Raw genomic sequence first — 24272 nt, forward strand, 5'->3', positions numbered from 1 at the left:
CCCTCTCGTGCTCTCTGTCTCTCATTCTCTCTCTCTCAAATAAAAATAAATAAAATCTTAAAAAAAAAAAAAAAGATTTTATTTATTCATGAGAGGCAGAGGGAGTGGGAGAAGCAGGCTCCCCATGAGGAGGGAGCCCTACACAGAGCTCGGTCCCAGGACCCCGGGATCAACACCTGAGCCAAGGTAGACGCTTAACCGACTGGGCCACCCAGGCGCCCCAAGCAGGGGCATATCTTTAGGAGAGATTGCAGGTGCAACAGCTGGTGGAGCTGAAATTTTGAGCATAGGCAGTGTATATCCTCCAGGGATTAAGTTAGACTGATTTTTCAAATGGAAGAAAGAAGTTGCCCTTTTCCTCTGTGGGGAGGACTCCAGGAAGAGCAGGTTTGAGGAGGAGGGGAAATCCAGAGTTTGAAATGGTAATTAGCTGTCCCAGTAGACATGTGAAGAAGGCAGTTGATTATTTAAGTCCGGAATCAAGTGAGTGGTCTGCCTGGGAGAGAGAAATGTGGGGGCCATCAACTTGTAATGTTATTTAAAGCCATAGTCCTAGATGAGGTTGCGGGCCTTGCTCCAACATTTATAAAATGTCAAGGTGAAGAAGAGTCAGTCATGGAGACTAAGAAGGAGCACCCACTGACATGGGAGAGAACCAGGTGGGTGTGCTGGGCTGGAAGCCAGGCACAGGAAGTGTTTTAAGAAGGAGAGAGTGACTATGTCACACCCTGCTGACAGGTCAAAAAGGATGGGGACACAGAATTCATTGGGCATCTTGACAAGAATAATTTGGGATGTGGACAAAATTGTGGACTCAAAAGAGCAGAACTACAGCTACATGTGATAAAAAGGATCAAATCTCAGAAATAGAACATTGAATAAAAAAAAGTCACAGTAGATTTGGGTTTGTTTTGGTTTTATTTATTTAAAGTTCAGGCAAAAACACAATGTATTCAAGAATAGCATATACACGTATGTATGTATATGGTAAAACTGATATTAGTGGTTTCTGTGTGGAGGAGACGGAGTGGGGTCTGGGAGGAGCGCACAGGTAGATGCTAATTTTCCTAATACCTGAGTCAATGAGCAAAAGACCTAATAGAACATTAGGTTTGGGCTATTAACTGATAATTCCTAGGGAACACCATTAACATGGAGAAGATGCTCAATTTAGAAGAAGAAAGTAAACAATATTGGAGTACCACTTTTCATCTATCGGATTGGCAAGAGATCAAAAAGTTTGAATGTATATAGGGAATATACTTCTTAATTCCTGGCGGAACTGTAGATTGGTAGCACTTCTTGGGAGGACCACTTGGCATCGTCTAGCAAAATTGTAAATGAACACATAATTCCTTGTCGAGGATTTTATCTTCCAGATATTTAGTACATGTCTGAGTGACATGTGCTCAACGTTATTCAGTGACGTTGTTTATAATAGCGAAAGTATAAGGACAACCTAAACATCTATCTCTAGGGGACTAGTTAAATAAATTATCATAAATCATAAAGTAACAACTATTTAATCAGAGGAAGAAGCTCTTTATGTATTGATGATGAGCAACCTCCAAGATGAACTGGCAAAAACAACAACAGAAAAATCAGGTCCTATAACAGCATGTACAGTATACTACTGAGATCGGGAGGAGGGTGGTTATACCCTCAAATATGTATCAGCCTCTTTGTATGCAGTGTAGATCTGGAAGGATACACGAGAAACGGATACCTTTGGTTTTCTTGGGCATGGGATGAGGAGGGAGGGAGACTTTGCTGGATTCCTTTTGTAATTTGAATTTTAAACCATTTGTATTTGAGTCTGTTTTTTTGTTTTTATTTTTCAAATTTTTAAAAAGATTTTATTCATTTGAGACAGAGCTACAGAAAGAGAGAGCATGAACAGGGGGAGAGGGAGAGGGAGAAGCAGACTCCCCGCTGAGCCGGGAGCCCAACGTGGGGCTCGATCCTGTGACTCTGAGATCATGACCTGAGCCAAAGTCAGATGCTTAACCATCCTGAGCCACCCAGGCGCCCCTTTTTCTTTGTTTTTAGATTCCACATATAAGTGAGATTATATGGCAGTCTTTCTCTGTCCGGCTTAGTCTACTTAGCATAATACCCTCTAGTCCATTCCTGTTGTCACAGATGGCAAGATTTCATTCTTTTTTAATGGATGAGTGATATTTTACTGTGTGTGCGCACATGCACACGTGCACATATAATATAAATACGTAAAGATAATATATATGTATATATATATCACTCTTACCGATGGATGAATTGTGACTCATTTGAATGTATTATCCATTCAACAAATGGATTTAATCACTTCTTGGCCTTTTGGCTAAGATCATGTGCAAAAAAATGGATTTAAAACGTTTTCAAGTTATCTTCTTTTAGAAATTGGAAGATTTCAACAAAATTCGGGTTTCTGACATCTTAGCTCACCATGGACATTTATACCAGCTACCTGACCGCAGTGAGTCCTTAGAGCTTGTCTCTCCTGCTTTGTGACAGAGGCATGTCATCTGTATGCAAGAGAAGCTGCAACATGCTCTCACCTGCTTATTGACTATTTGTAGTTAGTCTTGTGATTGTCGCTCATGTTCTATGGCCAGAGTTCTCTAAACAGCTTTATTTTTTTTAAGATTTTATTGATTTATTTGAGAGAGAGAGAGAGATCATGAACAGGGGGGAGGGGTAGAGGGAGAAGCAGGCTCCCCACTGAGCAGGGAGCCCGATAGGGGACTCGATCCCAGGACCCTGTGATCATGACTTGAGGCAAAGGAGACGCTTAACTGACTGAGTCACCCAGGGGCCCCTCTAAACAACTTTATAATGCAAGTATGGGGAATCCCAGTCCTGATGATACTTTATTTGACCTTGTTTGGTAAATCTGGACATTTACTAGCTTTCGGCCATAGTCTAAAGTTCTCCAATATCACTCATCAGACTCATTTTTTTGTGGCCTAGAATCTGTCCTGACGACTGACCCCATGGCCATGAACGTAGGATCGCTGATTATTTTCAAAGCAATGAGAAATTTATAATCTATCATTTGATAAGATACTTGGCAGCTGCTCTGATTTTCGTTTTGCTGACTGACACGTGATTCTTCAAAGGTGTTGAGACCGCATTAGGTCAGAGGTTTTCAAATGTTATTTGCCATAACCCACAGGAAGAAATAGCTATTGTGTTTCACCCAGTCTAATGCCTTGATTGTAAGACATACCATTATTTTGTATTCTCTATGCCACAGAAGAGATTATACATCACATCCAGATTTCAGATTGGTGGGAAAAAGAAACTTCGATCTTAGAATTGATAAAATACATAATTCCTTGTATTCTATTATATCTATTTATATAGAAGTATAAATATACATGTAATACTAGTTTTATAAATCATAGCTGCGCTTGCTACATTTGAGCCACTTTAATATTTTCTATTACAGCCCGTTTTATCCCATTATAAAAAAAGGCAGTTTCAGTCTGCTAAATTGATTTCTTGGCTGATTATTGGGCCACAACCGACAGCTTGAAGCACACTGGACGAGATGGGTTGTCAAGCTTTGTGATGAGGCGTTTCTGACTCAGATTTACTCTCAGAGGGACAATACTGAAATTCCTGTGTAGTTCCTACACTGAACAGATAGGTTCTGTGGATTTGTTTACAACGTTATGGAGATGTAATTGAAGTAAAGCTGTACATATTCCACGCATACCCTTTGAATGCATGGGGGAATACATTCATGACACCATCACCATGATCAAGATCAGCGTAGACTTCTATCACCCCAAAAAGCTTCCTCATGTTGAAATCTATCCCTGCCTCCATCCCCATCCCTGGGTCACCACAGTTGTACTTCCTGTTACCACGGATTAGATTACGTTTTCTGGAATTTTAGATAAGTAGAATTATATAGTATGTATGTTTCCTGTCTGCCTGCCTTTCTTCTTCCACTCCACATAATGGTTTTGTGATTTGTCCACGTTGTTTTGTCTATCAATAGTTCATTTCTGGGCACCTGGGTGGCTCAGTTGGTTAAGCGACTGCCTCCGGCTCAGGTCATGATCCTGGAGTCCCGGGATCGAGTCCCGCATCGGGCTCCCTGCTCGGCAGGGAGTCTGCTTCTCCCTCTGACCCTCCCCCCTCTCATGCTCTCGGTGTCTCATTCTCTCTCTCAAATAAATAAATAAAATCTTTAAAAAAAAAAAATAGTTCATTTCCTTTTATTTCCTTCCTCTATCAATAGTTCATTTCCAGTATTCAGTTGCGTGAATATAACACAACGTGAACACAATGTGTTCAGCCGTTCACTGGTTGAACATTTGAGTTGTTTCTAGTTTTTGGTTATTAGAAGTAAAGCTGCTGTGAACACATGTGTGTAAGTCTTTGGGCATATGATTTTGTTTTCCTTGGGTACATACCAAGAAGTGGAATGGTTGGTTCATATAGTAGGTATATGTTTGACTTTTATTTTTATTTTATTTATTTTTATTTCATTTTTAAGATTTTATTTATTTGTCAGGGAGAGAGAGAGAGAGAGAGCACAAGCAGAGGGAGAAGGAGAAGCAGGGAGCCCAATGCGGGGCTCGATCCCAGGACCCTGGGATCATGACCTGAACAGAAGGCAGACGCTTAACCATCTGAGCCACCCAGGCGCCCCTATGTTTGACTTTTAAAGAAACTGCCAAATTGAAATTCTTTTTCAAAGTGGTTGCATCATTTACATTCCCGCCAGCAGTGTATGAGAGTTCCAGTTTCTCCACATCCTCATTATCAGTTGGTTTGACCTGTTTTAAAAATTTTAGACAATCTGATATGTGTGTAATAGTATTGCCTTGGGGGTTTAATTTGCATTTCTTGGAGGACTAATGATTATCTTTTCCTGTACATATTGGCCATTCATATATCTTCTTTTGCTGAATGTCTGTTCATATCTTTTGCCCAATTTTTTATTGGGTTGTTTTCTTGTTAAGTTGTAAGAATTACTTATGTATTCTGGATACAAGTTCTTTGACATGTATTACAGATAGTTTTTTCCAGATCTGTGGCTTGCTTTTCATTTTCTTAAAAACATCTTTCAAAAAAACAAAAGTTTTGGGGGCACCTGGGAGGCTCAGATGGCTAAGCATCTACCTTCGGCTCAGGTCATGATCCCAGGGTACTGGGATCGAGTTCTGCATCGGGCTCCTGGCTCAGCGGGGAGTCTGCTTCTCCCTCTCCCTCTGCCTCTCCGCCCTGCTTGTGCACACACACTCTCTCTCTCTCTGTCTCTCGAATAAATAAAATCTTAAAAAAAAAAAAAAAAAAAAAAAAAAAGTTTTTAATTCTGATGAAGTCCAATTTATCAGCTTTTTCTTTTTATAGTTTATGCTTTTTGTGTTCTAAGAAACCTTTGCCTATGCTGAGGTTGCAAAGATGTCCCCGTGTTTTTTCTGTTCCAGCCTAGATTTATTATCAGAGGGTACAATTTTGATATTCCCATCAAATTTCCACACTAAACTGACATGTTTCGTGTTTTTTAATCTAACAGTAAAAATAATTTCACTGAATTTTTGAGGACCCCAAAATGAATTCTATATGGGTGTGTTCTGGGGGTATTTAGCTTAAAATCCTAAAGCAAAAGTCAGAAATTAAAAAAAAAGGGCGCCTGGGTGGCTCAGTCATTAAGCGTCTGCCTTCGGCTCAGGTCATGATCCCGGGGTCCTGGGATCGAGCCCCGCATCGGGCTCCCTGCTCGGCGGGAAGCCTGCTTCTCCCTCTCCCACTCCCCCTGCTTGTGTTCCCTCTCTCGCTGTGTCTCTCTGTGTCAAACAAATAAAATCTTAAAGAAAAAAAAAAAAAAAAAGAAAATGAAGTAAATATGGCAAAATGATGATAACTGTTGAATCTCGGGGATGATTATATGAGAATTTGTTAAACTTTGCTTTCTACTTTTGTGTATATTTGAAAAGTTTTATTTTAAAAATTCATATAAGAGAATTGCCCTCGTGAGGGGTTACGTGCTGCTGGTCACAGGAGTCCCCTGGGAGGCTCAGGTGCTTCCTCTTTTTGTGTCTGTGTCTCTTACAGCCCCAGACACACTTATTAATGCAAGAGTGCTTCTGTATTCTCAGTTCAAAGCCATTTTCCAGGTTTATATGTGGGTAAAAGACAAAGTGTGGTGCAAAGGGAGGAGGAAAACGGACGAAATGTCTTGTGTTTGCTTTGTAGATCACGTTGCTTTACGGCACCCTCGCACTGGTTCCGTGATGATTGAAGCGATGTCTAAAGTCTTTAAACAGTACGGAAATAAGTGGCACATCGCTGACTTCTTCACCAAGGTAAGTAAATTCCAAGGGAACTCGTGCTCCATTCGTGCTGACGGTAATGCACTTGATGAGAGCATTTTCAGGAGAAGGTTGACTTTAGCCATGAAAACATGAGAGATACTGAAAAGTTGCTTGGAAATGATGGGCTGATCGTGAGTTTCGATGATGGTGGCATTCAGAAAACATGGTTGAGCCAGCTGCTGAGGGAAACGGATAAGTGACACTTGCTGTTCATTTGTAATACGAGTGCATTGGATATGAGGTGAGCTTTCAAGTTCCTGCCTGCTCTGTAGCCCACCATTGCAGTCGGCTTTGGCCTGACTCAGGACTTCTTTAATGACCGACTCTGGCTCACATTTGTCTCCCCATTTTGTAGCCCATAGTAAACATTCACTGAATGAATGGGTGCCCAATAATGGCAGTAGATTTATACACGAACCATAGTTTGGAGAATGGCCCAATTATTGTAGTTTATCATGTGAGGATTAAAGGGCAATTTTCTTCTCAATCTGAGAGTTTTACATCCAAAGAAAGCTAATTAGAAGAGACTGTCGAAGACTACAGTAACATGGGGCACCTGGGTGGCTCAGTTGGTTAAGCGTCTGCCATCAGCTCAGGTCATGATACCAGGGTCCTGGGATCAAGCCCCACATAAGGCTCCCTAATCAGGGGGGAGTCTGCTTCTCCTTCTGCCCCTCCCCATGCTCCTTCTCTCTCTCTCTCTCAAATAAATAAAATCTTAAAAAAAAAAAATACAGTAACAACAATGCTAACATCTATTATCTATTGCATGGCTCACTCCATGTCAGTTACTATTCTCTGTGCTACACAGATACTAATCCATTTAAGCCTTCCAACACCCCTCAGGTAGCTACTGGGATTCGCATCCACTGTGACAGGTGGGGGCTAGTCAGCGGCTGGGCTGGCATTCCAGCCTGGGCAGAGTGCTTCTAGAGTTCATGCTGTAATCACTGAAAAAATGTTTTGCTGACCAATGTTCATTAAACCTTTACTGAACACCCTTCATTTTTATTTTTATTTATTTTTAAAGATTTATTTATTTATTTGTGAGAGAGAGAGTGAGTACATGGGAGGGGCAGAGGGAGAGGAAAACAGAATCCTCAAGCGACTCCTTGCTGAGGTGGGGCTCGATCCCAGGACTCTGAGATCATGATCTGAGCCGAAACCTACAGTTGGCCGCTTAACCGACTGAGCCACCCAGGCACCACCCTTCATTTTTAAAGCACTTGCTGCGTAGGCCCTAGCAAAAAAAAAAAAAAAATCCAAAAATGAGCATGATGTGGCCTTTGTATTAAAGGCACATACAGCTTAGTTAGGTAGCAGATGGTAACTGCTTATAACCAACCCCAAGACTGTAGAGCTGTGGGATGTTTTGGACATAGCATTATCCAACCCTTTCATTTTACCACGTGTTCCCAAGGCTTAGAAAGGGTTAATATCTTGCCTACTATTACCCCGGGGCAAGTTGAGACCAAACCTAGGTCTGTGGACCTGAGTCTACTGCTCTTCTCATCCCGAGTGCTGCATTCCAAGCACTTGGTGGGACATGCTCTTTCGAATGCCATTTGCATCACTTTCCGGAATGCATAGAATTCGGCCATTTCACTCTGTAGGGTTTACTAAAAGACTTTTGCTCAGGGCTTTTAGACAGTTTGTGCTTTAATCTTCCAGGTGAATAATAGAGTGGTACACACTGAATTTCATCTACATGAAGAACCAATTAAAGTATCACTCGTCATGGAATCAACTTTAACTAAATTTGTGTACTTCTGACATCAGGAAGATGAAAAACTAAGGACTGCTTTGTAACAGACTTTGTAAAGAGCTGAGAGCATTTGTAGCATAGTACTATTAGTTAACATTTTGCATTATTACTGTCAACAGCTGTATTTCTCCAAATCGTTTTGCATATATATAGTATTTTTCTAAGATTGAACTGTGTTTATTTGACGCTTAGAAGTAATTTGACTTCTTTTAAAAGATCACTGTTTTTTGAAAATGATTTTTCCTGAACTGTTATCAAAACATGGAAGTCCAGCTCTATTTGTGGACCATTTTTATCATGTGCTTTTTTTTTTACTGATTACACCCCATCCTCTCCCACTTGGTGCTGGTGTTCGTCCTCATTTTCTTGGCTGTCTTCAAGAACTGTCTTTATGTAGTCTTGTCCTATGTTTTACCTGATTTCCTCCATATTCTTGTCTGTAGCCAGACTTGTCTCCTTTTGACTCCATGAGCCATTCTCTAGTCTTCCCTGGATGTTCTCATTTGTACTCTGTGCCCTTGATGCCTAATGTTTCCACCTTCCCCCATCCCCCAGCTTCCTCCCAGCTGCACAGCACCTTTGAACTGCTATTTTCTCTGCCTGGAACATTCTGTTCCACCCCAATCTATTCAGTCCTTCAGAGTTTGGCTCAAGCATCCTTTGCACAGGGAAGCTTTTCGCAACCCTTCATGCTAGGTCAGCCTTTTCTACGTGCTCACAGACCCCGTGCTTTTCTTCTGCAGCAGTTAGCAGTACTGTACTTAAGTGACTATGTAGTAGCTGTTAAATCTCTCTCTTCCAGTTCAGTCATAAGCTCCGAGAGGCAGAGGCCATGTGTCTCATTCATCCTTGCCTAAAGACACAGAGAAGCGCTGTGATGAATGTTTACTGAATGACTGGTCTCTGTCTTTCAATTATTTTGTCCATTCCTCAGACCTCACCTCATTACCTCTGTGCATCTAGCCACCTTCTAGTCATCCCCACCTACTTGGATGTCCTGTGGCCACTTTAACTGAACAAGTTGGAAGTCAACCTTATGTTTCCCTTAAACCTCTTCATAATACCCATCTCATTGTTAATAATCCTTTGAGTCCCCACTGCCGGCAGAATATACTCCAATTCCCCTAGGAGAATATCCCAAATCCTTCTCTGTCAGGCCTTAACCTATGCTACTTGTATACTGCCTACTTGTCCTGGGTCTTGACCACTCCAAGTGATTTGCCCTCCTCTCAATAACCCCCTCTCACAGAATCAGGCTTGTGGATTACTGAATGTTGAATGAATGCTCTTGGCTATGTTATAGTTCATTCTCTCCTTTCTGCCTGAAATGCCCTTTGTTCTCACTGTGTGCTTCCTCTATACCATGCATTCCTTAGGGTGCAAGTTGGGTCCCATCCCACTAGAATGAAAACCTGTATGTAGGCCAGTGTTTTTAGAGTAACAAACTCCGGACTGAGCATGAGTTTTCATTGTAATTGTGTTCTAACTTCCGGTGTAACTTTGGACTATATTAAACCCCGGTTTCCACATCACAACAGGAGGGCTGGTTCGGCTGGGAACTCATTCCACTGGACTTCGATGAACTTTGGCTTCTTAATAAACTGTTCGTGAATATCCTGCAGGTGTGGCTATCTAAGACTGTTGGGCCTGTACGAGGTTACAGGTGTTTGGTGAAAATGCTCTGAAGATTGAGGGTCACAATGACTGAAGCAACCCGGAATCTCCAGGCCTGTCTCCATTTCAGGGACAGTTATGTCCTTTTTAGTTAATGTGATTTCTCAAGTATACATATGTGTGATTGAATTAAAAAACTTTGAGTTTTGATATTTGATATGTAACTTTCCTTTTTTATAGAGCATTAAACTGACACCTTGGTTCATAAAATATCTGGTGAGCCTTCTCTGTTCACTTGCATGCTGTGTGAGCCTAGGATTCCCGGCACAGGCGCTCATTTCAGGGGAACGGCAGCAGCTGAAATAGGCAATAGCTCTTATTTCCTGAGAGAGGTTAAAGGACTTCTTCAGAGTCACACCATGTGGCGAAGCTGGGATTCTAATGCATGAGCACTTAACCGACTGAGCCACCCAGGTGTCCCCCTTTTTATTATTTTTTAAAGATTTATTTATTTTAGAGAGAGAGTGTGCAAGCAGGGGGGAGGGGCAGAGGGAGAGAAAGAACCCTGAAGCCGACTGTGCCCTGAGCGTGGAGCCTGACATGGGGCTCAGTCCTATGACCCCAAGATCAGGAGCAGAAACCAAGAGTTGGAAGCTCAACGAACTAAGCCACCCAGGTGCCCCAAGTTTTTATCTTTTTAAATATGAACCCCAGAAATCAAAAGTTTGCAAAAGATAGGCTCTGAGATTTTTATTAAAAATTGGCAAGAACAGGGACACCTGGGTGGCTCACTCAGTTAAGCGACTGACTTGGTTTCGGCTCAGGTCATGATCTCAGGGTCGTGAAATTGAGCCCCTCGTTGGACTCTGCTTAGCTCAGAATCCACTTGGTACTCTCTCTCCCTCTGCCCCTCCCCCCTGCTCTCTCTCTCTCAAGTAAATCTTTTTTTTTTTTTTTTTAAAGATTTTATTTATTTATTTGAGACAGAGAGAATGAGAGAGACAGAGAGCACATGAGAGGGGAGAGGGTCAGAGGGAGAAGCAGACTCCCTGCCGAGCAGGGAGCCCGATGCGGGACTCGATCCTGGGACTCCAGGATCATGACCTGAGCCGAAGGCAGTCGCTTAACCAACTGAGCCACCCAGGCGCCCCCCAAGTAAATCTTTTTTTAAAATGTGCATGAATAAAAAATGTTGCGAAAACTTGTGCAGGAGGACTGGGAAGCAGCAAGGTGGCCACAAGAACACTTCAGATATTCTTTGACAAATGCCTCTTGGGGCAAGGGCTCCTCACCATGGTTTACTGCCACCACAGTCAGGCATTCATCATCTCTGGACTTTTGTCAACTCATTTCCTCGCCAAGGATTTTCATCACGCAGATGAGTCCTCAAGAGCAAAGTTACTGGGGCGCCTGGCTGCCTCAGTCGGTTAAGCGTCTGCTTTCAACTCAGGTCAGGATCCCAGGGTCCTGGGATCGAGTGCTGCATCGGGCTCCCTGCTCAGTGGGGAACCTACTTCTCCCCCTAACTCTGTTGCTGCTCCCCCTGCTTGTGCTCGCTCGTTATCTCAGTTTCTCTCTCTCTCTCTCTCAAATAAATAAAATCTTAAAAAAAAAAAAGAGCGAAGTTATTTTGTGAGAAAAATATTTTGTGGAGAAACACCTAAACATAATTACAGTACCATGTCCTCCTTGTAACAAAGGAAGTAGTCTTGGGACTGGAGCGTGCATATGGGAGGGAGCCTACGGTGGCTTGGGAGTGTCCCAGAAAGCCCTCCAGAGAAGTCATGCAGTGACAGAAAACTGCCCCTAAAAGCCACCCATTACCTTTTCATAGAGCTACTTCTTTTTCTTGTGAAAGCCAAAATGTCTCCAGATATTTTCAGCAGTTTCTAAGGATGCTTATAGCCATGACTAAATTTACTTCTTTCCTTCTATATCAGCTTTTTAAACTGCAATGGGGTTTTGTTGCAATGTAAAACAAACTGTGTTCCTCAGAAAATTTCAAAAATACTAAAAATGAGAGGGGAAAAAAAACTCACCCAGTTTCTCTACTTGTACATTAGCGGTTCTCACCCTGGCTGCACATTAAAATTATCTAGGGAGCTACTTTTAAGAATCAGATTTTTTAAGTCCTGGAAATGTAATATAATATACAACGTGGTGACTATAGTTAATACTGTGTTGCATATTTGACAGTTGCTAAGAAGGTAAAAGTTCTCACAAGTAAAACAAACTTTATAACTGGATGGTGACAGATGTTAACTGGATTTATTGTGGTGATCATTTCACAATATATACAAATATAGACTGTAGTACAACTGAAATTTTTATGTCAATTATACTTCAATTTTAAAAATCGGATTTTTAAAATTGAGGCTGGGCATATGTTTAAAAGCTCTCCAAGTGATTCTCAGGTGTGGCGGAGATTGAAACCTACTATGTAATTTAATAACTTGGCAATTTTTTTACCATCATCTTTTAAATGTATAGGGCTTCAATTATTTATTTATTTCCAGAGCGAGACCCCTCCCCAGGGAGCGGTGGAGGGAAGGGAATCTTAAGCAAGCTCCATGCTCTAAGCAGGGCTCGATCTTACTCTCTGAGATCATGACCTGAGCCAACATCGAGAGTCGGTAGTTTAACCGACTTAATCCCTTTTTTTTTTAATTGAAGTACAGTTGACACGGGTTTCAACTTTTTAAAATAATGTCCCTCATCCGGCAGTTCTTGTTTGTACATAGAGTATCTTTTGAATATTTCTCGGTGGCTGCATAGTACTATATGAACAGAATACATTTTTAATAACCTATTGATATTCCTTTTCTTCTATTAAAAAAAAACAAAACCTTGCCATCTGTACAGTCTTTTCCTTTTAATTTTTTCAGGAAATTTCCCGTAAGTCAACTTTCAAACTCTGAATTACGTACTGCCAAATTGTTCTTCAAGAAATGAAAAAAATTCCAGCTTTTGTTGATCGAATATTTAGGCACGTTGTGTTACAGCTTCCTACGCACGGAAACTGCAACTTAGGACAGGTAACCCGCTCAAGCTCCCGGCGACCAATCGCTGAGCTAAAGTCGGAACCGCTATTACTGGCCGCCTACAGGCGCTCGATTCTGACGAAGTCCTGCAGGGGCGGCCGCACAGTCAGGAACATCTTTGCGGCGCCGGAAAGCACTAACGGTCGCAAACGGCCCTGCAGAGTCAGGGCGCCCATCCGCTCTTCCGCTCGGCTTTTTGTTGTCATTGGCTGGCGGAGGAGTATTTAAGGACGTCATTTCCGCCCGCCTGTCCTTTCCGAGCTACTCAGGGAAGGGTCCATACGGCGTTGTTTTGCGTGAGTGCCTTATGGGGTTCCCCAGCCTCTCCGAAAGCCACCAGAACAGCTTCCTGCTGGAGTGAGGCGTGCGAGGACTGGGATGGAAGCTAGGATGGAGAGCGGGTCTGTCTCCTGCCGGCGCGCTCCACCACTGCCCGGCCGCGCGCACGTGGCTGGGCTCGGGCCCGCGAGTCCCCACAATGCCCCGGGAGCGCGCGGAGGTCGTGCTGGAGCCGGGGCGAGGGTGCCGACCGGCCTGCAGCTGGGCGGCGGGGCTGTGGAAAGCATGGCCCACGCACCGCGCTTCGATCGCTCCAGACCCTGGCACTCGGCCGTGAGTTCAGGCCCAGGCGCCAGTTTACAACAGCTATTTAGGCTGTTGGTTTTTCCCGTTTGTGTTAAGATTTTTGGCAGGGTTTTGCAGAAAATTAGTTGTAACCCTAGAGAGAAATAATTCTGAAGCGCCTGCCTGCAGTCTGTTTGAAAATAAACTTGTTCGCATCTGTACGGCCGTTACTCATCCATACCTTCACTCCGGGTTACTTCGGAGTGTTAGTGGCAATTCACCATTTTCGTCTTGTTTAATTATTTAGGTGTTTTTTCCCATCTCCACACTCAAAAGATTTGCTGAAATTTTATAACGTGTGGGATATGTTTGTTGCGTTGTGTCTCATCCCAGTAGACTATAAACTGAAAGGTGTGGTCCTTGGGTTGCATTTAAGTATGAAGGTGTTTGGCTCTTGAGTAGGTAAGAATGCCCCTGGTCCCTTACCCACTTGTCACTGGAATGAAAATGACTGGATTGTTAACTTGTTTTTCAGGTTTCCGTCGTAACTTAAAGGGAAACTTTCACAATGTCCGGAGCCCTTGATGTCCTGCAAATGAAGGAGGAGGATGTCCTCAAATTCCTTGCAGCAGGAACCCACTTAGGTGGCACCAACCTTGACTTTCAAATGGAACAGTACATCTACAAAAGGAAAAGTGATGGTCAGTTGCTTTGATTTGTGGGGAAGGGCATTCCAACTAAGCACTGAATGAAACCAGATCACTACTTTGGAAATAAGCTTTAAAACTAAGTAAAAGTGGGGTGCCTGGTTGGGTTAGTCGGTAGAGCATGTGACTCAGTCTCAGCGTTGTGAGTTTGACCCCATGTTGGATGTAGAGATAACTTGTAAGAAATTAAAGTGTTCTGGTGGTTTTGGGAAGGATAGCTTTCTGGGCTTCAGTGTAAGAGTATGTCTGTTGATAGGTTATGGGACTTGGGTTGCTCCATGAAAGAGCTGTGAGCTATGATGAGGAAGCTCATTAGTTTTATTTTTTACAGTGCCTTGTATTTCACAGGTACTGATACAGGTCCGTTTGAGTTCTGAGAGTAAAGTAGAGCAAGAGATAGGAAAGAACAATTAGGCTTGGAAGGGAGTAGAAAAGGGAAGGTAGGTTGTGAAGCCTTTGTAGTAAGGCATGTTGGGCAAGGGAGTGCTTCAGCTCAGAGATGCAGCCACTGAAGGCCGTAAGCGTGGGAGTGGCATGTTGTAAACCAGTTTTGGGTGAATCTGGCATGGAGGTAGGTTGAAAGGAAAGTGGCTAGAGGCCAGGAAGTGGGTAAGAACTTGCAGGAATCCATATGGGGGCCTGATGGAGGCTTAATGCAGGAAAAGAAAAAGATGCACTTCGCCTACTGAATCAAAGGTGCACACTATTAAAGCTCAAGGTTGAGGCCAGCCGTGGCCAATGAACTTCTGAGTGTCGGAAGTGTGCTATAAAAATTGCAGGATTTTCGCTAACACCAGTAGAGCTTGCCTCTATGACTGGAGTTGGATAGTACTCTCTGCTACATTCAGTTTTTAAAAGAAAATCCATTGCAAATTAGGTCAGGTGTTACAAAGCTTTTTGCTATCATCTAGGTATCTACATCATAAATCTGAAGAGAACCTGGGAGAAGCTTCTGCTGGCAGCTCGTGCCATTGTTGCCATTGAAAACCCAGCTGATGTCAGTGTCATATCGTCCAGGAATACTGGCCAGGTTTGTAAACAATATGCTTGGTTTTTATTATAAAAAATAAGCTTACAGACATTGTGGGATATAGGGAAAAGTATAAGAAAATAAAAATACTCTGTAATTTAACTACTTATACAAATCTTGTATTGCCAGTATTCTGTGTCTGCAATATACATACTACTTGGCATCTGGTGGTTTGTTGCGCTTCAGTTTTCAAGAAAGGTTTTCTAATAGGATACCAGTCCTCCAAGGCTCATCACATCTCCTAAGAGAATCTTTGCCAACACAAGTAACTTAATTTTTTTTAGTGGCCAGTGGGATAAAACTTGTATTTTGCCCTATTTCTGTTTTGACAATTTTTTGTTGAGAAAACTAATGAATTTCTTGAAAATTAATTTACAGTTGACCATTGAACAACACCGTGAATTAGGGGCACTAACCCCATGCATGACCGAAAATCTGTGTAACTTGACTCCCCAAAAACTTTAATAGCTTACTGTTGACCTTCAGAAGCCTCACCAATAAGAAAAGCAGTCAAGTAACACATTCTGTATATGTATTATGTACTGAGTTTTTAGGAATAAAGCAAGCTAGAAAGAAAATATGCAGTACTATAAAAAAAAACCCACATAAGTGGATCTGCGTGGTTTAAACCATGTGGTGTTCAAGAGCCCACTAGATTAAGAGCTCTAGTAAGGATTTCAGTCAGCCCATTTCTAATTTGAAAAGGATGTTTGACTTGGATTTTGACAGGTACTTAAATTGTCTAGTGAGACAGGTTCTTTTGTCCTTGTTTAGATTGATGGTAAAACTGGTTCCCATGAATTTAGAGTGTATTTTGCAGGGGGTTATTCCCCAGAGGCTGGCTTGTGACAGCACTTAAAGTAGGGTGCATAGTAGAAGACAGTTTTTAATTACTACTGTGAATGAACTTAGTGACAACTCATCGTGGCTTCCCTCAACAAAAATTTACAGAGCATCTATATTGATAGTCCAGGCAGTGTTGCTAAGGTTTTGGGATATAGCAGGAAAATACCAAGTCTGCCTTTCTGAAGGGATGCAGGAAATACATTTTTATGGAGGTAAAAAGGAAGGGAAGGGAAAGAATGTGGGTATATTCCTGCTTTATGTAGGGTAGCTGTGATGCAATTGGACCAGATCATGGAAGTGCTTTTTGGTTGTCAGGCACTGTCATATTGATGAATTTAATTTTCATGACCCTGTTGGAAGCACACAAGTAACCTGCCCAAGTCACTCACAGGAGTGGCTTTCTTGGTTCTTGAAACCAGGGGGTGTGGCCCTGGAGCCTGCAGATGTGAGGAAGCCAGTGAGCCACAGGGGCCCTAGGGGATTGAGAGTGGGGACAGCATTCCAGGCAGAGGGCCTTGGGGTGGGATATGCTTAGCATTTCTGGACCCTAGTTCTGTAAGTAGTTCTCAGGTAGCACAGAGGACAAAGAATTGCTGGGTGTGTGAAGTGCTTTGATGTTTTCATTGTTGAGCAGGGAAGATGGGAGGGCTCCCAACTCCATGGGCTGTTGCAAGGTGGTTACAGAACTGGGTGTCTGCACGTGGACACTTGGGGAGGTCTTTGATGCCGTTCTGGAGCATTGCTAACTCTTGATGTTAATTCTTAAGCGAGCTGTGCTGAAATTTGCTGCTGCTACCGGAGCCACTCCTATTGCCGGCCGCTTCACTCCTGGAACCTTCACTAACCAGATCCAGGCAGCCTTCCGGGAGCCGAGACTGCTGGTGGTTACTGATCCCAGGGCTGACCACCAGCCTCTTACAGAGGCGTCCTATGTTAACCTGCCTACCATTGCTCTGTGTAACACAGACTCTCCTCTGCGCTACGTGGACATTGCCATCCCTTGCAACAACAAGGTAACAGTGTGATGACATACACTAGAGCCTCGAGAGTGCTCTCGAAACAGTTGGGCATTCCTCTGCACATTGTTAGAGCTTGGAGTTGAGGCCGCTGGCTGGCCGATGAACTCACAAGTGTAGGTAGTGTGCTACACGAGGGGCAAGTCTTTTCGCTAACACCACAAGGGTCTCTGGCCCAATGAGTGGAGTTTGATAGTAATTCTTGCTACAAGTATAATTCATATGTGTCGGCTTTAAGGAGAAATCCTTTTTGAATGGTCTGTGTTTTCTTTTCTCCATATTTCTTAACTGCTTGGGCCTCACATGTTACTGGGCCTTTTCGATTTTCAGAGCAACTTGATGAATCCTGCTATAAGGTCCTAAAAAGGTGGGTTGCGTATGGTTCACATTGGTCCAGTTTACTGGTCTCAAAATCTTGGTTCCACATAGGAATCACCCAAAGAGATGTTTTAATACCAGTGTCCAGATACTCGTTCAGGTATTTTGTTTCATTGCCTAGGGTGGAGTCTTGACAGTTTTTTTTTCTTTAATTCCCATGGGTCCAGTGGCAATCAAGGTTGAGACCCACTAATACACAGAGTACTCCTTAAAAATAAGCACTTAACAAACTAAGAGACATGTCTCTTGTTGATACCAGGGGTCTAGATGATGGGACAGATAGGTGGGATGGGGAGGTGCATGCTGTTGGGGGTTGACCCAAGAGTCACTTCTTAACCTGGCACTCTTGCAGGGAGCTCACTCAGTGGGTCTGATGTGGTGGATGCTGGCCAGGGAAGTTCTGCGCATGCGTGGCACCATTTCCCGAGAACACCCGTGGGAGGTCATGCCTGATCTCTACTTCTACAGAGATCCTGAAGAGGTAAGCTTCCTCCACAAAGGCCTGTGGTCACATAAGCAAATCAGACATCTTGGTCTGCTTCTTTGAAATAAAATTTGTCTCTATAAACTTTTTTTTTTCCCTTAACCAGATTGAAAAGGAAGAGCAGGCTGCTGCTGAAAAGGCTGTGACCAAGGAGGAATTTCAGGGTGAATGGACGGCTCCAGCTCCTGAGTTCACTGCTACTCAGCCTGAAGTTGCAGACTGGTCTGAAGGCGTGCAGGTGCCCTCGGTGCCTATTCAGCAGTTCCCTACTGGTATGTGTTGGGATAAGTCAGGCTGGTGTTTCGGGTTTTTGGTATTCTTAGTTTAACTTTTAAAGGATCTCCATGGCTATGTATATAAGCATTGAAAGGTTCTCATCCCAGTGTGCTGTAGCTGTGCTAATGACCCGACAGGTTGAATTCAGGTGTTTTTGACGTGGTGTGGGTGGCCTTGGGTGTTTGTCCTTCCAAATGTGTAGTTGGTGGAATTCAAGGCCCAGTGTTGGTGGGAGTGGGGCTGACTATGTTTTTTGGTGTTTCCTTAACAGAAGACTGGAGCGCCCAGCCGGCCACTGAAGACTGGTCTGCAGCTCCCACTGCTCAGGCCACTGAATGGGTAGGAACAACCACTGAGTGGTCTTAAGCTGGTCTTCCACAAAGGCAAACAAAATGGAAATAGAAATGGAAAAGGTTGACGGAAAATAAACAGTTTGTAAAAGTCGAGTCCATTTCTGTTTATTTTGCATTCCAGATCAGGAAATGCCTGGGATTACTTCAGGTCATGACTTGTTTACTTCTAAGGCCCACTTAAGAGAAACTCTCAAAAGATACTGGTTCTTACTTGAGAGTTTCTCTTCACTTCCTTTTTGTGTAAGGAACAGCTGTTCTGAAAATAGATTTAGGGGTGCCTGGGTGGCTCAGTCTGTTGAGTGTCCCACTTCTGATTTCAGCTCAGGTCATGATCTCAGGGTTGTGGGATAGAGCCCCATGGGCGTGGAGCCTGGTTAAGATTCTCCCACCCCACCCCCCACTGGTGTGTGCTCTCAAAAAAATTGATTTAAATAATTGTAAATAGGTGGTAACCCTGGGAATATTTTTTCCAAGTTCAGACCTGATACTCTCTCCTTGCCATCTGCCCTGGTAAATTGTGGAGCCAGAGTTCGAGTAAATTGCTTTTCAGTGACAGCCTTGTCGTATGCAGTTGTGTGGCCAGGCCTCGAGTAACATACGGTATTTGAAAACCTACCTAGGGCAAAGGTGGGATGCAGTCTTTTCTATTCCGGAACCACTGGAGGGGCCCCTGCCTGTCACCAGGTCAGCTTGCCTGCTGGTTCTGGGAGGGTTGTACAGGTGTATAAAAATGTCATCACGTTGTGCTCTTTATTTTTGCCATTTTCTATGTACTTTCCATTCTATTTAAAATGCAGCACTCCTGCATTAATTTTACAATAACATTTGGCCCATTAAATATTCTAGAGAAAGCAGGTGGACCCAGGTTTTTGAGGAACCTGAATGAGTTAAACATTGATTCACTCCCCTCTTGGGAGAGCTATAAATATCCATGTGACCTGATTCCCAGGGCCACTTCCAATAGTGAAGGGACCCCATAGCTCAAGCATCATTAGCTTCATGGGGATTCTGCACTGGCTCTGTGCAGAGCAAGTTTGGATGCCTCTACCATAAAACTGCAAAGCTCCAATGTGCTTAGGCCTTGAACGCATAGCACTTTGTAGTGCTGCAAATGGTCATTAACACCAGTTAATTCCTGGAATCAGGATGGCTGGAGGGAGGGATGAGGTGCATGAGGAGGACCAGAAAGAAAATTGGGAGTTGGGGAGAGAGGTGTACCTCGTTTAACAGCCTATCAGTATGTTTTGGGGTGGAGGGGAACAAGAGAGGAAAACGGCCATTTCCTGGCAACTTAATCTGTATTCTGGAAAATAATGCTGACATCAAAGGCTGACACCCATCCCTGCTTCCAAGCTGTGTGTGCTAGTGGCCAGGACCTCCAAACTAGAGCCCTTGCTGTTTCTTTTTGCTCCTTGCTCGGGCACTTGTCTCCTGGCATTCACACGGTAGTTCCACAAACAGGCTTCTTTTTTTCCTAGAATCTTAAGTTCCTAAACTTAAGTTCAGAGCTAAGAGCACCAGCTGGCCTCTCCTGGCATGGTTGGTTTATGCCCAGCGTGATGCAGCCAGGAGATGGAAGTGGAATTTTTCACAGATCTTACCCACCTGGGTTTAGCTTGCACAGGGCTTCACACCCTCTTCCTGCCTCCAGGAGAAGTATTCGATCCCGTTTCTCTTGTCAACAGCTGCTGAGATTCTGCTCCAGCTGGGGACCACAAGGTGGCCCAGACAGAAGCCACACCACTCTGGGACAACACAGCTGCCCCCTGGCTGCAGAGCCAGTACCTTTACGCCAGCACGAACTGGAATAGGCATTTTTAACCAATCCAAACTCACTTTGTTTCGGCTTGATGGTACCTACCTGATGGTTAGTCCCTAAGGCCTGCTTAATCTACGTGACAAATTAATGTTCCCCTCCAGGTGTCCACCCTGCAACTGGCAGCTTTCCCCCATGGGTGTTAGCAGCCTTGATCTTCCCGGGGACTGCTGGAGCGAGGAGGACTTCCCTCCCTCCCCTGCCCTGCATTTGATTTGGCCAAGGGGGCGCCTCCTTTTTTTCCCTTGGCACCTCTCCCATCTCGCTTCGCACTAGGACAGTCTTCCAGAACGCAGTAACTCAGTTCTCTTGTCCCACCTGATCTTGGAAACCGCTGTGAGTAACACATGGCTTATGATTTTTTTCCTCTTTATTGTGGAAACAACACCATAAGAAGAAATGTCCAGCTTAAGATTTTTCTTGTTTTTATCACAGCTTCCAGCTCTTGATGTACTTCTTGGGTTTTGTCTTCTAAACTTACAGAAACTGAATTCCATCCAGTTTTGTAGAGTTCCCCCTTTTCTCCCTCTGCTTTCCTAAATACCTTGGGGGCTTCTCCTTCCATAGAACATGTTTCTTAGTACATCCCGTACAAAGGCAAATCAGCATCCCCGCTGAATTCAGCCTAACACAGAACTTGACGCTTGGTAGATACTCGTGAGTGAGTACTCTGAGTGAACAGAGAAAGTGGTTAAGAATGGCTCAGTCAGTTAAGCATCCGACTCTTGATTTTGGCTCAGGTCGTGATCTCAGGGTCTTGAGATTGAGCCCCGCATCGGGCTCCATGCTGGGCATGGGGTCTGCTTGGGATTCTCTCTCCTCCTCCTGCCCCTACCCCCTTGAGTGCTCTCTCCCTCCCTCTCTCTCTCCCTCTTTCCCTCTCTGATAAAATCTTTGAAAAAAAATACTTAGAGATTTACAAAGCATTTAAGAAAGAGCTGGAGGGTTAAATTCCATTTGGCGAGCCTCAGGCTCCCAACAAGGCTTGAGGTGCCCACTCTTGCACATTATTCGGCAGCACAGGGCTCACTTAACAGGCAGCTGCATCACCTGCTCTAAAACTTCCCTAGGGTGTTAACAGTCTGCTCCCCTATGTCAAAGCCTTAATCTCACACGGTGTTTCAGGGACATGCTACAGTCCCCAAGGTTGGCTTGGGCTGAGGTCTTCTGGTGAGGGGGTGGGTGAGACTGGTCTGGTCTGGGCCATGGCCCCGCACCAAGGACACCCTCACCCAGTGACCTGTGAAAGGATTCTGGCTGTTGCATTACCCTGGACATCATGTGCTATGAGTGAGGCAGATAGCAGAGCAGACTTGGGAATCAGCTATGCCTGAGATGTTGAAAGCAAGCCCTGCCTAGCTCCTTCTCGTGTGTGGCTCTGGGCAAGAGATGTCTTCCAGTGGCCCAAGTGGCCCCAGCATGGGGATAATCATGGGGTTGTGATTCAGAGATTGTTATGCACAGCAATTAGCCTGGATCCTGGCATGTAGCAAACACTCATTCTATGTATCACATTGTCTTTTGTTAGTGCATAACTTAAAAAGAATTTTTAATTGTAAAATGCATCATGTATGCAGATGACTACAAAAGATATATTTGTATATTCTAGAAAAATAAGAATCAAATGAAAGCCTCTGTAATCATTACATGGGTTTTGAAATAGAAAGGTACCAGGACCTGAGAAGGTTGTCAAGTGAGCCTCCTATTCCTTGCTTGCCCCTGTAGTCACAGGGTTCCTCTCCTGCAATCCCTTGGTTCACTTGATTTACCTAAGTGCCCTTTCAATCAAGAATTGTTTAGTTTCCCTGTTTCTGAGTTTCCTATAAATGTATTCCTAGCATATTTTCTTGTGTCATTGGCTTCTTTTTTTAATTTTTAATTTTTGGGGGGGGTAGGGCAGAGGGAGAGAGAGAGAATCAACCTCACAACCCTGAGTCATGATCTGAGCCAAAATCAAGGGTTGGATGCTTAACTGACTGAGCCACCCAGGCGCACCTTGTGTGATTTACTTCTTGCCTTCAGTGTTATTTTTGTGCTTTTCAATCCAGTTGCCATGTTCCTACAGAATCATCGATGATATCAATATCCTGCAGTGGCCATTTGGGTTGTTTCCACGTTCTGACCATTATCAACAGAACTACTTTGAATATTTTTGATGGATCCTGGTGCACCAAAATTTCCCCACTGTGGCCTTCTACTCTAACTTCACCAGATAATGTCAGATGGTTTCACAATAGTATACAAAATCCTATGAAAACACAATCACGACCCTCAGTACCTTGTAGTGAAAACACCATCCTTTCTTCACTGCTCAGAACTGCTGCCTCTCAAAATCTAGGGGCTGTCGATGCAAGGTCTGATCCTGACCTCTCTTATTCTACCACTGCTCTAGGAGTCAGTCCCTGGGCCAATGCCACACTGTTCTTCCTCTTTACTAGAATTTTATAACCTATCATGGCAATAGGGACGGCAATCCTCCCTTCCTCTTCTTGATCATTTTGCATTGTTATATACATTTTTTATTTTTATTTTATTTTTTTTTTAAGATTTTATTTATTTGAGACAGAGAGAATGAGAGAGAGCACATGAAAGGGGGGAGGGTCAGAGGGAGAAGCAGACTCCCTGCCGAGCAGGGAGCCCGATGTGGGACTCGATCCCGGCACTCCAGGATCATGACCTGAGCCGAAGGCAGTCGCTTAACCAACTGAGCCACCCAGGCGCCCTGTTATATACATTTTTTAATCAGTACAGTTCCACTATAAATCCAGTTGGGATTGTATTGATTCTATAATTTAGAGCAGTATTGACTGACATTGAGTTTTTCAGTCCATGAACAACCTATATATCTTGCCAGTTTCTCATTTTATGTCCTTCCCTCAGTGAAATTTTATAATTTTTCCCGAAGAGGTTTTGCACATCTTTTGGTAAATTTATTCCTAGACACTCAAGATATTTTAAATTGTACTCTTTAAGAAGCCACTATTAGGAGTCCTGTTGTAACAGCTTAATCCATATTCTAAGTAACAGATATCCAATGGTAAATGGTAAATGTCACTATTGCCATGGGGCTTCTGACTCTGCCTGAGCAATCCAGACCTTTTGTGCAAGGCAAGAATGACCTTATTAAATTCCATCCATGAAAAGCCTGCTCCAAACCTACATGCCACACATTGTAGTCATTCAGTAGAGCAGAACCTGTCATACTTCTGGTGCTAAGTGCAGCAGGGTTCACTTAGGAATAACCCAAGAATTACCCAATTTTATCTCTGCAAAGAATCTCAAGTAAAATAAGAATTCAACATTCAACATATTTATTAAGGACATACTCTAGGCCAAACATTCTAAGCACTGGGGATAGAGTTAGTGAATGAAAACAAAGCTTTGACCTTGTGACCTATATTTTGATTGGGGAGGCAAGTAATTAGTTAACAAGGAAACCGTTTTCTATGGCAACAGAAGTGAGGATGATGGGAACATGGAGAAGATATCTAAAACAGAATCATAGGCATTAAGCTATAGAAAGAAGCAAATGGAAAGTATTATTGGGGAGAATCAAGAGAGTGAAGAAACAAACCCTTCTGGAAGGAGGAGTCTCAGCCCAGTCTCACCAAGTAGGAGCTGAGAGAGGTCTACCCTCAGGGGGAGCTGGGGGCCTTTACCATAGGCCCTGGAGTCTCTTGGAGCCCATGCTGTGTGAAAGGTGTAGATCTCCTCTGTCTGCCCCACAGAAAAATCACCTAAATTTTTTCCCTCCCTTTTCCTTTAGATATTTCTGGATATTAGATATTCTGGAAATGAGTTGGAAACCAGGAAAATAATCTCTAACTGCATAGACATCTACCCCCGGTTCTGCCCCCTGTTGTACCCTCACTGGAAGACAATGTCCCAAGGAGCACTCTCCCCTCTCCATGGGTGGTTGGCTCAGTTCACACTGGTATGAAGAGCACCCAACATTGCCAGAAGTGCCCACCATCATGTCCCCACCAAAAGTCCTTCTACTACCTCCTCAGCCACTGACCTCTGCATTTCCTTCTATCCAATACCCTA

The 24272-nt window shown here is 43.6% G+C and overlaps 2 protein-coding genes and 2 non-coding genes across 4 annotated transcripts in view; all 4 read left to right on the forward strand.

Annotated features, from left to right (window-relative positions):
• The window catches only part of LOC102740084 (caspase-14-like), a 25873-nt gene extending 15887 nt beyond the window's left edge, over positions 1-9986 (forward strand). The window contains exons 6-7 of the mRNA XM_006733431.3: positions 6217-6326; positions 8007-9986. Coding sequence (XP_006733494.1) covers positions 6217-6326; positions 8007-8108 — 212 coding nt within the window. The 3' untranslated portion in view covers positions 8109-9986. The remainder of the gene's footprint in view (positions 1-6216; positions 6327-8006) is intronic.
• Positions 9987-12902: 2916 nt separating this feature from the next.
• Positions 12903-18502, forward strand: RPSA (ribosomal protein SA). The gene is made up of 7 exons (XM_081824702.1): positions 12903-13051; positions 13855-14020; positions 14938-15056; positions 16670-16915; positions 17649-17777; positions 17887-18052; positions 18328-18502. The coding sequence occupies exons 2-7, from the start codon at positions 13888-13890 to the stop codon at positions 18420-18422; spliced, it is 888 nt and encodes a 295-aa protein (XP_081680828.1). The 5' UTR covers positions 12903-13051; positions 13855-13887; the 3' UTR covers positions 18423-18502.
• LOC115940999 (small nucleolar RNA SNORA62/SNORA6 family) lies at positions 14722-14872 on the forward strand. The gene has a single exon (XR_004075730.1). It is a non-coding gene; the product is annotated as a small nucleolar RNA SNORA62/SNORA6 family (small nucleolar RNA).
• Positions 16977-17131, forward strand: LOC145717533 (small nucleolar RNA SNORA62/SNORA6 family). Its single transcript, XR_014140821.1, has one exon. It is a non-coding gene; the product is annotated as a small nucleolar RNA SNORA62/SNORA6 family (small nucleolar RNA).
• Positions 18503-24272: the final 5770 nt, after the last annotated feature.

This window comes from Leptonychotes weddellii, chromosome 1, assembly GCF_054177405.1.
Source record: "Leptonychotes weddellii isolate Sample4059 chromosome 1, ASM5417740v2, whole genome shotgun sequence".
In the NCBI taxonomy this organism is placed as follows: Eukaryota; Metazoa; Chordata; class Mammalia; order Carnivora; family Phocidae; genus Leptonychotes; species Leptonychotes weddellii.

Excerpts from the sequence above, each read along its gene's own strand:
- RPSA (XM_081824702.1), top strand. The coding sequence starts at position 13,888 with ATGTCCGGAGCCCTTGATGTCCTGCAAATGAAGGAGGAGGATGTCCTC. Across the intron at positions 14,021-14,937 it reads CTACAAAAGGAAAAGTGATG|GTATCTACATCATAAATCTG; the intron begins GTCAGTTGCTTT and ends GCTATCATCTAG. Across the intron at positions 17,778-17,886 it reads TCTACAGAGATCCTGAAGAG|ATTGAAAAGGAAGAGCAGGC; the intron begins GTAAGCTTCCTC and ends TCCCTTAACCAG.